Source organism: Chiloscyllium punctatum, chromosome 13 (assembly GCF_047496795.1).
Source record: "Chiloscyllium punctatum isolate Juve2018m chromosome 13, sChiPun1.3, whole genome shotgun sequence".
NCBI lineage: Eukaryota > Metazoa > Chordata > Chondrichthyes > Orectolobiformes > Hemiscylliidae > Chiloscyllium > Chiloscyllium punctatum.
Window position 1 is genome coordinate 86742454 of NC_092751.1, and position 15067 is coordinate 86757520.

Genomic DNA, 15067 nt, shown 5'->3' on the forward strand with positions numbered 1-15067 from the left:
AGTGTTAATGTTTCCCATTTGATGTAGCTGTTCTTCAGGCTTAGTCACAACAGAGAGGTGTAGAGAGGGAATTCCAGAGCTTAGGGTCACCAGGATTCCAAGAGATGAGATATTCCAGAGGATTGTGGAGCTGGATTGGGATTACAGGGAAGGGCAAAGACAATGGACTTTGAAAGCAAAGGTAAAAGTTTCAAGAAAGAGATATTATTTGGGGAATGGGACTGGATGGGTTACTCTTCTATGATAATGTAGATCAGTGAGCACAGAGATAGATAAACAGGACTAACTGTAGTTGTAACATGGGCAGTAGAGCATTGGATGATTTCATATTTATGGACAGTCAGCACTGGAAGGCCATTCTGGAATGATAGAATCCCTACAGTGTGGAAACACGCCATTCAGCCCATTGAGTCCACAACAACCCTCCGAAGAACATACCAACTATACCTATCCCTTATCCCTGTAACCCTACATTGACCATGGTTAATCTACCTAGCCTGCACACCCATGGACACTAGGCAACTTAGCATGACCAATCTACCTAACCTGCACATCTCTGGACTGTGGGAGGAAACTGGAGCACCCAGAGAAAATGCAGACCTGAAGAGAATGTGCAAACTCCACAGTTGCCTGAGGCTGGAATCCAAGATGGGTCCCTGACACTGGGAAGCAGCAGTGTTAACCACTGAGCCACCGTGCCACCCCAGGAGTGTTGGGATAGTCCAGTCTCAAGGGAACAAAGACAGTGTCTCCGCTGAGATGGAGACAAAGTTGGCTGAACTTAGTGAGGTGTAGAATGTGGTCTTAGAGTTGGTGTGTGAAAGTTTTAGAACAGAATGGCTTCATCTTAGACTGTTGTCTTGGAGAGGACTGAGGTCAGTCACTGTGGACAGAGTGAGGTTAGCTTTGGATAAGATATCAAGCCAAGGTTCTTTCAGTCCTCTGATAGAAAGGACAATCGCCCACCCCCAACATACACACACACACACACATTTTAATTTTTAAAACCATTCATAAATGGATCCATGGAATTGATGAGTGGTTAATGCCTATCCTTCGGCCATGTTGACATTATAGCTTGTGGTGCACCAGTCCGCTGCTGGATTCCATTATAATGATGGCGATGCCTTCTTTCCTAACAAAAAGTCCTTCACTATGAAGCACAAAGTATGGGACATGGGCTGTAACAGGTGCTATGGAAATGCAGGTTCCTCCTGTGATGCTGAGAGTCTGCAAGTCTGGAGTGCCCCTATGGAAATGGGTTTAGGATTTCAGTCCATTAGACTGTTTGTTTGGGTCCATATTCCAGGCTCTCACACCCACAGAGAAGGAATGGGGGAGCAGGAGGCTGTGGGTATGTTGATAAAGACTGGACCCAAAACGTTGTCTCTGCTATCTCTCTCTCTCTCTCTCCACAGATGCTGCCAGATCTGCTGAGTTTCTCCAGCAATTTCTGTTGTTTCCAGTCGCATTGACCCTGGTGGTGGAGTGGGGAGGCTGATGGGACAGCCAGTTAACAGAGAAAACTTCCCAACAGTGATGTCAAACAAGCTCTGTGAGTGTGAGTGTGTGTGTGTTTGTGAGTGTGAGTATGTGTGTGTGAGCAGGTGTGTGTATGTGAGGGTGTGTGAGTGAGTGTGAGTATGTGAGAGTATGTGAGGATGTGAGGATGTGTGTGTGACTGTGTGTGTATGTGCGAGTGCTTGAGGGTGTGCGCGAAGTGTGTGTGAGTGTGTGTGTGTGTGTGAGAGAATATGGGTGTGTGTGAGGGTATGTGTGTAAGTTTGAGTGTATATGTGAGTTTGTGTGAGTGTGTGTATGTATGTGTGTGAATGGTTGTGTGCGTGAATGTGAGTGTGTGTATGAGGGTGAGTGTGTGTGTGAGGGTGTGTGTGAGTGAGAGTGTGTGATTGTGTGAGAGGGTGTGTCTATGTGCGTGTGTAAGTGAGTGTGTATGTGTGAGGGTGTGTGTGTAAATTGAGTGTGTGTGTATGTTGTGTTGTGTGTGAGTGAGTGTGTGTTGTGTTGTGTGTGAGTGTGTGTAAGTTGTGTGTGAGTGTGTGTATGTGTGTGTGCGGACCATGGATATGATGGTACCCCACTTAAACAGAACAACCCTGTCGAGACGTGAATTCCGGCAGCAATGTCCCTTTAAAAAAATCTCAGTTTTGTAAGAGCCAGAGTATCAGTGGCAATGCGAGGGGTTTAGATATAGCGAGGACGATTTACAACCTTGGAACTCAGTGTCTGCAAAGCAATATTGCATTTAAAAAGAGAGAGAGGGAGTGAGAGTTGCCGACAGATGCAACTTCCTCCTGACTCCGAGCTAGTTGCACTGTTGGGTGTGTGCTTGCTTTGAAAGAGTGGATCGTTTCTCTGTGTGTGTGTGTGTCCCAACTGTGGCAGACCGCGGCTGCCGAAGGATTCCTTGCCGAACAGTGAGTCCCCCCTCCGAAGCCTGTACCTGAGGAGGGGGTGGTCGAGAGGGCTGTGGGAGCTGTGTGCCGCCTGTGGAGCCCGGGACCACCATGAGCTGTTGGCTGTTGCTACCCTTGCTCACCAGCGTGGTGTCTATCGCAGGAACCTGGACAGTGTAAGCGCCAATTCCTCTCATTCCTGAGCCCCACTCCCTCTCACATCCTGCTCCCTCCACCCCATCTCTCTCTCTCTTTTCGGATTGAAAGCAAACTTTCTGTCGCTGTTTTCCTCCAGCTGCAGTCACCCAACTAGCGTTCATCTCCAAACTAGAATCTCAGTCCTCAGAGAGGGGCACAGTTCTGAGATCCCTCAGCTCAGGACCCGTCTTTCCCGTCCTTCTCAATGACTTTAGCGACTTCATATGAGAAGTAATTCAGTTTGGTGACAGATTCAGTCATACCTGTTCAGTGTTGTCGAGAACCGTCTGTCAATCCTTGTACGGTGACTGGACGGATTGACTAACCCTTCTTTGGAGGACTGTTTAAATGCTGACATTGATTTCTGCAATTCATTTCTAGATTTTTCTTTTGCCTTCATCCTTATCTCTTAAAAGCACGCCGTCCCATTGAAACTAAAATCAAAATTGTGTTTAATCCCCAGCAATGTAAAGACAGAGACCATTGCTGACACTATGTGGTTAATCCTTTCTATCTCTCACACCAATCTAACATGAGTGGGAATGTCAAATGCTCTCTAAGGCTCATTCTTTTGCTGATTCAGGGTTGCAATGGGTTAACATTGGCTCCTACACATGGCATTGATCCCAGAATAGTGTTGTGTAGCAAAGCCTTGATTGTAGCCAGTGTCTCTGGGTTAGGGAATCCCACACATCAATCTGTGTGCTCTGAAGGGAGGGGGTGGGGGGGGTGGTGAGGGAAAGAGGCAAGCCATCCTATTCAATTCGAAGCATCTGACTCTTTCTGCCCTGCTTTCTTACAGAAAAGAAACTCCCATTTGTTTCTGAGTCGCTTGTGTTGTAACTATTCGAAGCTAGCTTTGGAAACTTGGCTCCGGTCGGTTAGAAAGTGCCGCGAGTTGGAATGAGGAAATTGTTCACTTGCTTGGTTCATTTGGACGGTCTGTATCGACAGGATCTCTGCTGTTTGTATAGTCAGGTTTGCTGTGTTAGTGTACAATGGTCGTAGCTAATGGCTTCCAGTGTGCCTCATAGTTTAGATCCAGAATCAACGCAGAGGGCGGACATTTGGCCCATCGTGCTTGCAATAATTCTATCACCCCAGTGCCAACCTCCTGCCTTTTCCCCATATCCTTGCATCCCTGCACATCTCACTGTCTTCCATCTTTCAAAGACTGCAGTAAGATCATTGCAGCAAACTGTGCTGGGAGCCCTACATTTAACTGGTTTGGATTTATAGACATGATGCTTGAATGTTATTGGCAAAGATAAAGCGATGACTTGATAAAGTGAACCTCCCAAAGCCACAACCAGTACCAGCTAGAGGGACAAGGGCAGCAGACAAACGGGAACACCAACCCTTGCAAGGGTCCCTCCAAACCATCCTGACTTGGAAATATATTGCCTTTCTCTCAGTGTAACTAGGTTCAAATGGTAGAATTCCCTCCCTGAGGGCATTGTGGGTCTCTCTGCACCACACCGACTGCAGCAGTTCAAGAAGGCAGCTCGATACCACCTTCTCCAGAGTGACTAGGGACGGGCAATAAATGCTGGGCCTACCAACGGCACCCTCACCCACGAGAGAATGAAAAAACAAGTTTAATGAATCACTTCAGATCTTGTGAGCAATGACCCTTTGATGTAATCCCTGCCACTTGGAATGTACTGAAGCAAAAATTAATCCATTTAGTTGCTTGATCTGGGTTTACACTCACCGATACTGTCAGTCTCTTTTCTTCACCCCAGGCCTCAGAGTGGGTTCAGTCACAGGGAATCTGAAGGCTGTGTGTTGGAATATAAGCCTGTGCCATGTTAACTGATTATCACTATGGTAATAGGAAGGGTGTTATGGTTGAGTTCAGTACCCAATGGTTGTGATCGGTAAAGCTAGGCAGGTGGCTCAGTGGTTAACACTGCTGCCTCACAGCACCAGGGACCTGGGTTCGATTCCAGCCTTGGGCGACTGTCTGTGTGGAGTTTGCACGTTCTCCCTGTGTCTGCGTGGGTTTCCTCTGGGTGTTCCGGTTTCCTCCCACAGTCCAAAGATGTGCAGGTTAGGGTGGATTGGCCATGCTAAATTGCCCATACTATTCAGGGTGCATTAGTCAGGGGAAATGTAGGGGAATGGGTCTGGGTGGGTTACTCTCCGGAGGGTTGGTGTCGACTTGTTGGGCCAAAGGGCCTGTTTTCCACACTGAAGGGATTCTATATGAAGTCCTCTTCCTGAATATAGTGAGGATGGAGAGGGAATTGGAATCGGCTGAGGGAGGGGGTCTCAGCTGGTAGTGTACACACATAAGTATCTGAAAGTCACTCCTTTAGATTTGAATGTAGTGCAGGAGAGAGGGTGCTGCTCTATTGGAAGTGCTGTCTTTCAGACACTGAACTGAATCCTGCCTGTGCTTGCAAATGAATACCAATGATCCCAATGATGCTGTGTTGGAGAAGAGCTGGAAAGTTATCTCTGGTTTCCTGGTCAATCTTTGTCCCTCTATGACCATCCCTGAAACTAGATTATCTGATCATTGGCTAAAGGAGCACACCCTGGCAGCTGCATTCCCTACATCACTGCAGTGACTTCAAATAAAGCAATGATTGGGCCTTAAGATGCTTTAGGTGGCCTAAGGTTGGCAGAAGGCGCTGTATGAATGCAGTTCTTTTAAAGGATGAAGGCAGAGTTTGGCTGCAATGTGCCCATAAGTTGGAAAACCCATCAACACTGATGAAGAAATGAGATAGAGGAGGCACCTGTCACCACAGATCTGTACCCCAACGTAAGCCAGTGTCATCAGAAAGGGAGGCAGAAAACTGCTGGGGAAGAGACTGAGGAAGGCTGAGTGATGATGAAATCAGATGTACCTCAGAAATATTAAAAAAATAAACTGGACTGAACCTATAGAGGCCAGCCACAGTGAGCTGCACTTCAGTGGAGGGAGATAGGTTCAAAATGCTCACTTCGGGTTGGGTACATTTAGATCTCTTGGTGATTGTACAGTGACAGGGAAGATGAGGCCTGGGGAAACAGGATGTGCACATATTGCCATGGTAACCATGTCAGGGGGACATTAGGTCAGGGACTGTACTCCTGAGAACAAAGCAAAATTGATAGCAGTGTACAAACCTTTACGTTCAGAAGCATCAAAAGGGTCAACAATTCGATCAGAGTCACAGACTTTCTGCGGCTCGATTAATGCAGCGGTGTCATATTGTTAACATAAATCTAAAGGCAAAGAAACCAGAAAAAAGGTGGGAATTTTCTTCCACTCGCAAGTTGTAACAGTGAGGGTATAAACAAACTGGAAAATATAAAGCATCAACTTCCAATCTGTGCTTGGATCATCTAACAACAACCCAAGGCAGCAAAATGGAGCAGAGATGGAGACTATATTTGAGTGGCGGCCTACGTATTGAGATCAGGAATGCGTTGACTTAAGGGATTGGAAGCAAATTCAATAACAACTTTCAGAAAGGGAATTGGATAAATATTCAAAGAGAAAAAGTTTTCAGGGTGATGGAGAAAGAGCAAGGGAGTGCGACTAATTGGATTGCTCTTTCTAACCGCTGGCAAGTTGATCATGGCGCGAATGATATCCTTCTGTGCTGTGTCATTCTACATTATAGAAGGGTGTAGCTGCTATTGCTGACATGGTTAGATAATGAAAGTGTGACAGCTGTAATCTCTCTCTCTCTTTCTTGCCTGTGATATGTCAGCAAACCTGCTGCGTCATGGGGAAACAGTAGACTGGCTAGCATGCCCTATGAGATTCTGCAAAGGATCTATAAACAGGCCTGACTAAACCTGAATCTCAACATTTCAGTGGATGCATAATTCAAACATGTCTATAGATTTAAAGTATAATACAATAAATTAGCAACAGTGCTGAGAGGTGTCACTAATGGCCCACCCCATAGAATCCCAAATAACATGCTACAGCACTGGTCTTGTGTTCAAGCTGTCTTTTGGGACCAAACTCAATCTATCATTTTCCACTTTCATATAAGGATGGAAGAGTCCTTCCCTGGTTTTGATACCACTTTCACATTTATTAGACTTTGGTAGGTTTCGAGCCCAAGCCACTAGAGGCCAGTGACATAACCACTGTGCCACTCTCTCCCACTGCTATTTTGAGGGGTTTTTCATCAGTTTAAGCAAATACCAGCCTGCAAGCAGCGTGTGAATATTTTTCCACTCTGTGTTTAACTCTGTGGCCTTGACTCCTCCTCACTCCTGGGTCCTTTTGTACAATCCTTTTTGTGCTACTTGAAGGCCTTGCCTAGGCCTCAGACTCTGGAATTCACTCCCTCATATAAGAGGCTTTTTTAAAACCTACTCCTCAGCAAAGCTGATAGTCACTTTTCCCCTCTCTTCCTGCCCCTTTTCCCCACTTTATCCCAAAGTAATCCGCCTGGAATGGACTGTGATGTTGGGGTGTTGGTGGGCCCGGGGACCATCGTGGAGACACACCCCCTTCCCTCGATATCGAGCAGAGCACAAGAATGGAAGAAGATGAACTCTGTTTTTACTTATATTTAAGGCTTATATCTTAATTTCAGTATGAGACCTTCAAATCTTCTCTAAGTCAAAATGCAGAGCGTACTGACATGGTATATTTTTCCCTGTATTCGTTTGTTAATTACAAGTGACAATAAATCATTCAATTCAGTTCAAAATATCTGGACCAGGATTGAACTCTCAGTGTTCTGACTCTGACACGAAAGTCGAGAGTCCTACAGCATAGGAACAGACCCCCGGTTCAACTTGTTCATGCTGACCAGGTTTCCTGAACTGAACTTGTCCAATTTGCCGAGTGTTACCCAAACAGAGCCCATTCATTGTGGGGGTACACATTGATTGACAGTTCACAGCTGCCTTGGGCACAGTGGAGTCAAAGGACTGACTGTGTGGAGACATAAGGCTCAGTTTGGTTGCAGTGCTCTTGTACTTCATTTCTGGTTCTTGGATCGAACCATATAAGTCAGTGAGTAACACCGGGGTAAATATTGACAGAAGATCTGAGATTTGACACAATAAGAAATCTTGTGGCAGTTTGAACTGTATTTCCTGCTGTGGGAGATGTATAGGCCATTAAAAAACACGGTTCTAAAATTCGTTTTTTTATGAAACACTACCTTGTTTTTGTCGAGGCCTGAGTTGAAATGATTGTAACATTAATTTTGTTTACATTCTACGTTGCTGCTTTTGTTCTTGCACCTTCTTGATGCCGATGTTTATTTCTGTGAATCCCTCTCTAATCAGAATGCAGTGACTTGGTTTGTGAAAAGTGTCAGTGTGGTGATTGTTTGTGTTATGAAAACATCAGCCTTGTATCTGCTGCATAAGGACAAGCTCACAACTGGGTTGTCCAATTCTTTGCGCTGGCACTTCATAACAGATGCCTATTTGATCTCTTTATACGTGCAAGTGAGGCCTGTTGATGGCTCAAATTGAGTAGGCCTCAGCTTGGCTCTATCATGTTAACAACCTAAAGCCTGAGCTGAGGGGGCAGTATCCCAACTCTCGAGGATTGCCTTGGAAACATCCATCAGGGAACTAGACAGTTTACTGAAAAGTATATTTAAATCAAAAGGATTGTGCAGGGTTACAAGGTGGGGGGTGGGGGGAGGAGAATGGCACTGAGAGAAAGCCTGCACTGATGTGATTGGCTGAATCGCTTCCTTCTACACCATACCAACAGTGAGGCTCCAAATACGAAACAGCAGGCCATTGCTGAGGGGTGATAATCATTGAAGTAATAAACAAAATGTGTTTTCTCGTTTTCTTTGAATACTTTAGTTTCCGAGTTTCAGAAGTATCAGACATGGGGGAAAGGCAATTGAACTGATGATTAACTATAATCCAATCTGTTAATGAAAAGTCAACTCACAGAGAGACAAGGTGGATGCGTTTGGCACCCAATGGCGGCAGAGTATGGGCATGGGGCATTTGGAGGCTGGTGGTTATGTGATGTTATCCCCAGAGTTAATCAAGAGTCATTTATGACACAGGAGGAGGTAATTTGCCGGCTCTCTGAGGAGCAGTCCAGTCCCACACCCTCATTTGATTTCTGTTATCCTGCAGCTTTTCTTTCCCTCAAGTGTTCATTCTTTCAAAATCATTGATCGTCTCCTCTTCCAGTACCCTCATAGCTACCTGAAGGAGCAGTGCTCCGAAAGTTAGTACTTCCAAATAAACCTGTTGGACTATAACCTAGTGTTGTGTGATTTTTATCTTTGTCCACCCTAGTCCAACACCAGCACCTCCGCCCTCATAGGCAATGAGTTCCAGACCATTCCTTCGTACTGCTTTAAAAAGTTATTCCTCACACCATACCCCATTGCTTGGCACCTCTTGCCAACACTATCATTCAATCTGTGACCCTTAGTCTTTGTATCATGACACGCCGTGAGCAGCTTATCTATGTCTACCTTAAGACCATCATAATCACAGGGATCTCCATTAAATCTCCTCTCAACTTCCTTCACTCTGAGGAATATAACCCCCAGCTTCTCCAACCTAACCCTGCAGCTAAAATCTCTCATCCCTGGCACTATTGTGGTACATCTCCTCAGCGCCATCTCAAAGACCCTCTCCTCCTTCCTAAAAGATGGAGATCACAAGTGGATGCAAGATTGGCTGAATCAAGAGTTTTATAAAGATTGGCCACCTGAATCCACCACAGTTACACTACCTGTGGCTCAGTGGTTGGCATGGTGGCTCACAATGCCAGGGACTTGGGTTTGATTCCCGTCTTGGGCGACTTCCTGTGTGGAGTTTGCATATTCTGTCTGTGTTTGTGTGCGTTTCCTCCAGGTGCTCTGGTTTCCTCCCACAATCCAAAGATGTGCAGGTCAGGTGAATTGGCCATGCTAAATTGCCCATTGTATTAGGTGCATTAGTGAGGGGTGAAAAGAGGGTAGGGGAATGGGTCTGGGTGGGTTACTCTTCATAGGGCCAGTGTGGACTTGTTGGGCTGAAGGGCCTGTTTCCATACTGTAGGGAATCTAATCTAATCGTGACCTGGTGCGTCGTCATCAGTTTTAGTTAAGTTCTGAACTGCCTCTTATCTGAAGGAGAGCTGCATCACTCCATTAACATGAGTCACCTTACTCGGTTTAATTATTTGTTACCAATTAATTTGCAACAACAGCCAGCATCAGAAGTTGTCACACCCAAATCCTACCTGACACAACCTGTGGCAAATGTAACAAAGTTAATTAGAACTTGTCAGTGCTTGTATTGTGGGATATTTGGACAAGGGGGAGAACTAAGGTGTTGAAGTAATGTGGTTGCCAGGAAGGAGACAGCCATCTTGGGTGTATTCATTAAAGTGCTGTCCAGAATTTGCTGGGAGTTTGGAAACAGCATTCGGGTTTGTCTGATGACTAGGACTTTTAATAGAAAACCTAGTAACTAATGCATATTTATGAGAAAAGAAAGAAGAGAGAAGGGGAGATAGAAGGACAACAAATGAGTAAAAAGCTGACACGAGTGAAGAAAGCAGAGAGTGACCAGCAGTAATAAAGAACAAAAATAGAGGGACGGAGAAAGAGAGAGAAGGAGAAAGAGAGAGAGAAATAAAATCCAGGAGATTGCAAGATTAAGCAAAAGAGAGGGTCAGGAAGAGAGAAATAAAAATGTAGGGAGTTGAGAGTTTGAAAAAATATTAGATTCTCCATCCAGTAGGAAGGTGGGTGGATGTTGACAAAATATAGTGTGGAATTTTCTTGAGGCATGAGGGCTCTCACTTGACGATGGGTAGCTCGTACCAATCAGGCAGTGACAAGGCCACCAGAGTGGGGACCTTCCCTTGGCATCAAGACTAGCCTAGGAGGGAGGGAAAAGGAGACGGACAGTGAGAGCTCTAGACAATCAAAGAATGGCAGCTCTTGCATTCAGTAGCACCAAGAAAGAGGTTGTGGCTGCTTCTGGAAGCAGAACTCAGAGATTCAGGATCATGAGGACCCCAGATAACAGAAAATGATGTGGTTAAAATGACACAACACCAGGTTATAATTTAACAGGTTTATTTGGAGGCACTGCTTCATCTGCTAGTGCCTCGAAACAAACCTGTTTGACTATAACCTGGTGTTGTGTCATTTTTAACTTTGTCCACCCCAGTCCAACACCAGCACCTCCAAATCATGAAAATGATCTGGTCAGGCCAAGAATTCATTTTATTTTTATTGATACTTGGAATACAGACAACGTTGGCTGGGCCAGCATTTCATGCCCAGTCAAAGAGTCAACCACATGGCTGTGGGTCTGGAGTTACATGTAGACCAGACCAGGTAAGGAGAGAAGAGTTCTTTCCCTAAAGGATATTAGTGAAACAGATGGCTTTTAAAAAAAAAATCAACAATATTTACCATTTGACTTTTTACGGACTCTGACATTCACCATTTGCCATGGTGAGATTTGAACCCATGCCCTCAGGAGTTAACCTGGGGCTGTAGGTTACCAGCCATGTGACCTTGCCATTATGCCATCATCTCCCTTAATGAATTGCAGTGGGAGGAGCATCAGAAGCCAGGGTAGGGACATGGCACACTGTGGGCACACCTCTATCTGTTGCTCAATGACCAGGCAGTGACTGAGGGTCCACCTTCTCCAGGGGTGAGAAGCTGCTCATTACCTGTCACGTACATACCAGGGGAAACATGCGTATGACGATGGGTAGCTCGTACCAATCAGGCAGTGACAAGGCCACCAGAGTGGGGATATAGGCTGAAACTGGCAACGGGGAGGGCCATCGTGCTGAGACTTAATTCTATTGGTGGGAGGTGGGAGGTGGGGTAAGGAAGACCACAGGGATTGAGGACATTACCATCCTGCCTAATTAGAAGCCTAGAGCTGAAAATGTGTTGCTGGAAAAGCGCAGCAGGAATTCCTGAAGAAGGGCTCATGCCCGAAACGTCGATTCTCCTGTTCCTTGGATGCTGCCTGACCTGCTGTGCTTTTCCAGCAACACATTTTCAGCTCTGATCTCCAGCATCTGCAGTCCTCACTTTCTCCCCTAATTAGAAGCCTACCCTGTCTCTGAGTTCACCACCACAGAAAATGCTGAGAAGGGAGTGAGAAATAAAACCAGTGGGAGGAAGGTGGGGTAAGAAAGCTGTAAAGATGGTCAGATTTACCTTCTTGGAGGGAGATAGGTAGACTCTCCCAAAATGTAAATTTTCACTGGAGCTCGCATTTCCTGGGTGTTTTCTTTTGCTGTTTGATTTGAAGTACTTCCTTGTGCCTTCACTGATCACTGTTGACTGATGAAGACATCCAAACTAGAAACAAGAGTAGGCCACTTGGCCCCTCAAGCTTGCTCTACTATCCAATGAGATTGTTCTGATCCACATTCCCACTGACCTTATCACCTTCTTTGCCAAGAATCTATCTACCTCTCCCTCAAGAATCTTCAAAACCTTTGCATCCACAGTCTTTTGACGAAGATAGTCCAAAATGACACCCACCTTCTATGAGGAAAGAGTTCTCATCTCTGTTCATTATTTTTAAACTAGACAGGCAGGATGCTGGAAGCACACAGCAAGCCAGGCAGCATTTGGGAGTTGGAGAAGTCAATGTTTCAGGTGTAACCCTTCTTCAAGAGTCATAGAGTCATAGAGATGTACAGCACGGTAACAAACCCTTCGGTCCAACCCGTCCATGCCGACCAGATATCCCAACCAAATCTAGTCCCACCTGCCAGCACCTGACCCATATCACTCCAAACCCTTCCTATTCATATACCCATCCAAATTCCTCTTAAATGTTGCAATTTTACCAGCGTCCACCACATCCTCTGGCAGCTCATTGCATACATGTACCACCCTCTGCGTGAAAAAGTTGCCCCTTAGGACTCTTTTATATCTTTCCCCTCTCACCCAAAACCTATGCCCTCTAGTTCTGGACTCTCCGACCCCAGGGAAAAGACTTTGCCTATTTACCCTATCCATGTCCCTCATAATTTTATAAACCTCTATAAGGTCACTCCTCAGCCTCCGATGCTCCAGGGAAAACAGCCCCAACCTGTTCAGCCTCTCCCTATAACTCAAATCCTCCAACCCTGGCAACATCCTTGCAAATCTTTTCTGAACCCTTTCAAGTTTCACAACCTTTCTGATAGGAAGGAGACCAGAATTGCACGCAATATTCAAACAGTGGCCTAACCAATGTCCTGTACAGCAGCAACATGACCTCCCAACTCCTGTATTCAATATTCTCACCAATAAAGGAAAGCATACCAAATGCCTGCATCCAAGGTCTCTTTGTTCAGCAACACTCCCTAGGACCTTACCATTAAATGTATAAGTCCTGCTAAGATTTGCTTTCCCAAAATGCAGCACCTCGCATTTATCTGAATTAAACTCCATCTGCCACTTCTCAGCCCATTGGCCCATCTGGTCCAGATCCTTTTGTAATCTGAGATAACCCTCTTCGCTGTCCACTACACCTCCAATTTTGGTGTCATCTGCAAACTTACTAACTGTACCTCTGATGCTCACATCCAAATCATTTATGTAAATGACAAAAAGTAGAGGACCCAGCACCGATCCTTGTGGCACTCCACTGGTCACAGGCCTCCAGTCTTAAAAACATCCCTCCACCACCACCCTCTGAATTCTACCTTTGAGCCAGTTCTGTATCCAAATTGTTAGTTCTTCCTGTATTCCGTGAGATCTAACCTTGCTAATCAGTCTCCCATGGGAAAGCTTGTTGAACACCTTACTGAAGTCCATATAGATCACATCTATTGCTCTGCCCTCATCAATCCTTTTTGTTACTTCCTCAAAAAACTCAATCAAGTTTGTGAGACATGATTTCCCATGCACAAAGCCATGCTCACTATCCAGAATCAGTCCATGCCTTTCCAAATACATGTACATCCTGTCCCTCAGGATTCCCTCCAACACCTTGCCCACCACCGAGGTCAGGCTCACCGGTCTATAGTTCCCTGGCTTGTCCTTACCTCCCTTCTTAAACAGTGGCACCATGTTTGCCAACCTCCAGTCGTCCGGTACCTCACCTGTGACTATTGTTGATACAAATCTCTCATCAAGAGGCCCAGCAATCACTTCTCTAGCTTCCCATAGAGTTCTAGGGTACACCTTATAAGGCCCTGGGGATCTATCCACTTTTATGTGTTCAAGACATCCAACACTTCCCCCTCTGTAATCTGGACATTTTGTAAAATGTCACCATCTATTTCCCTACAGTCTATATCTTCCATTTTTTAAAACTTTTTTTTTAAACAGCAACTCCGAATTCTAGATTTCCCAATCAGCAGAATCATCCGTTCCAAATCTACTCTACCAAGATACCTTAGGATTTCATATGTTTCAATAAAATCACCTCTTACCCTTCTACAAAGGAGTCAATATAAGTCTAACCTGCTGAACCTTTCCTCATAAGATAACTTGCCCATTCCAGGTCTTCATCTCGTAAACTTTCTCTGAACTGCTTCCAATGTATTTAAATCCTTCCTTAAATAAGGTGACCAATACTGTGCGCAGTACTCTCGATGTGTTCACACCAATGGCCTGTATAAATGAAGCATAACCTCCCTAAGGTGGAATTAAGTTCTTCTCATATTGAATAATAACATTCTATTAGTTTTCTTAAATACTTGCTGCCCCTCCATACTACTCTTTGAGACTAACGCACTAGGACACACCCTCTGCAGCTCAGCACTCTGCAGTCTCTCTCCTTTAAGATAGTATGCTTTTTTTCTTAAATTGGTTCTGCCAAAATGCACAGTTTCACATTTTCCCATGTCATTTGCTAGATCTTTGCCCATTCCCTTTACCTTTCTCTATCACTTTGTAACTTCCTTATGTTGTCTTCACAACTTGTTTTCTTCCCTATCATTGTGTCATCAGCTAACTTAACAACCACTTCTTTGGTTCCACCGCCAAAGACATTTATAAAATGTATAAAAAAGATGGCATCCCAGCACTAAACCCAATGGCACACTACTCATTGTGACTTGCCAATCAGAAATTGATCCATATGTGACTACTCTGTGTTTGCTATGGGCTAGCCACAGGAATACATTGCTTCTTTTTATTTCCTGCAATAGCCTGTGATGTGGCATCTTATCAAATCCCTTCTGGAAATCCAATACAGTACATCCATCAGCTCAGCATCATATGTTTCATCCAGAAATAATTAAATAAATATAATTTAAACATACAGCCTTTTCACAAAACTGTGGGCTGTGTTATCCTTGACTTTTCCTCAGTCCCCAGTTATAGGTCTAACAGCAGGTTAATAACCTTTCCCATTTCAGATGTTAAACTAACTGACATGTAATATCCTATTTTCGGTCTTCTTCCTTTTTTGAATTAAACAGATAAATTCACTGGATTCAGCTTTGACAAAGGGTCAGTTAGACTCGAAACGTCAGGTCTTTTCTCTCCTTACAGATGCTGCCAGACCTGCTGAGATTTTCCAGCATTTTC

At 44.9% G+C, this 15067-nt stretch overlaps 1 protein-coding gene across 1 annotated transcript in view; it reads left to right on the forward strand.

Annotated features, from left to right (window-relative positions):
* Positions 1–1610: 1610 nt before the first annotated feature.
* LOC140484607 (transmembrane protein 150A) overlaps positions 1611–15067 on the forward strand; it is a 57582-nt gene continuing 44125 nt past the window's right edge. Inside the window, exon 1 of the mRNA XM_072583114.1 lies at positions 1611–2593. Coding sequence (XP_072439215.1) covers positions 2529–2593 — 65 coding nt within the window. The 5' untranslated portion in view covers positions 1611–2528. The remainder of the gene's footprint in view (positions 2594–15067) is intronic.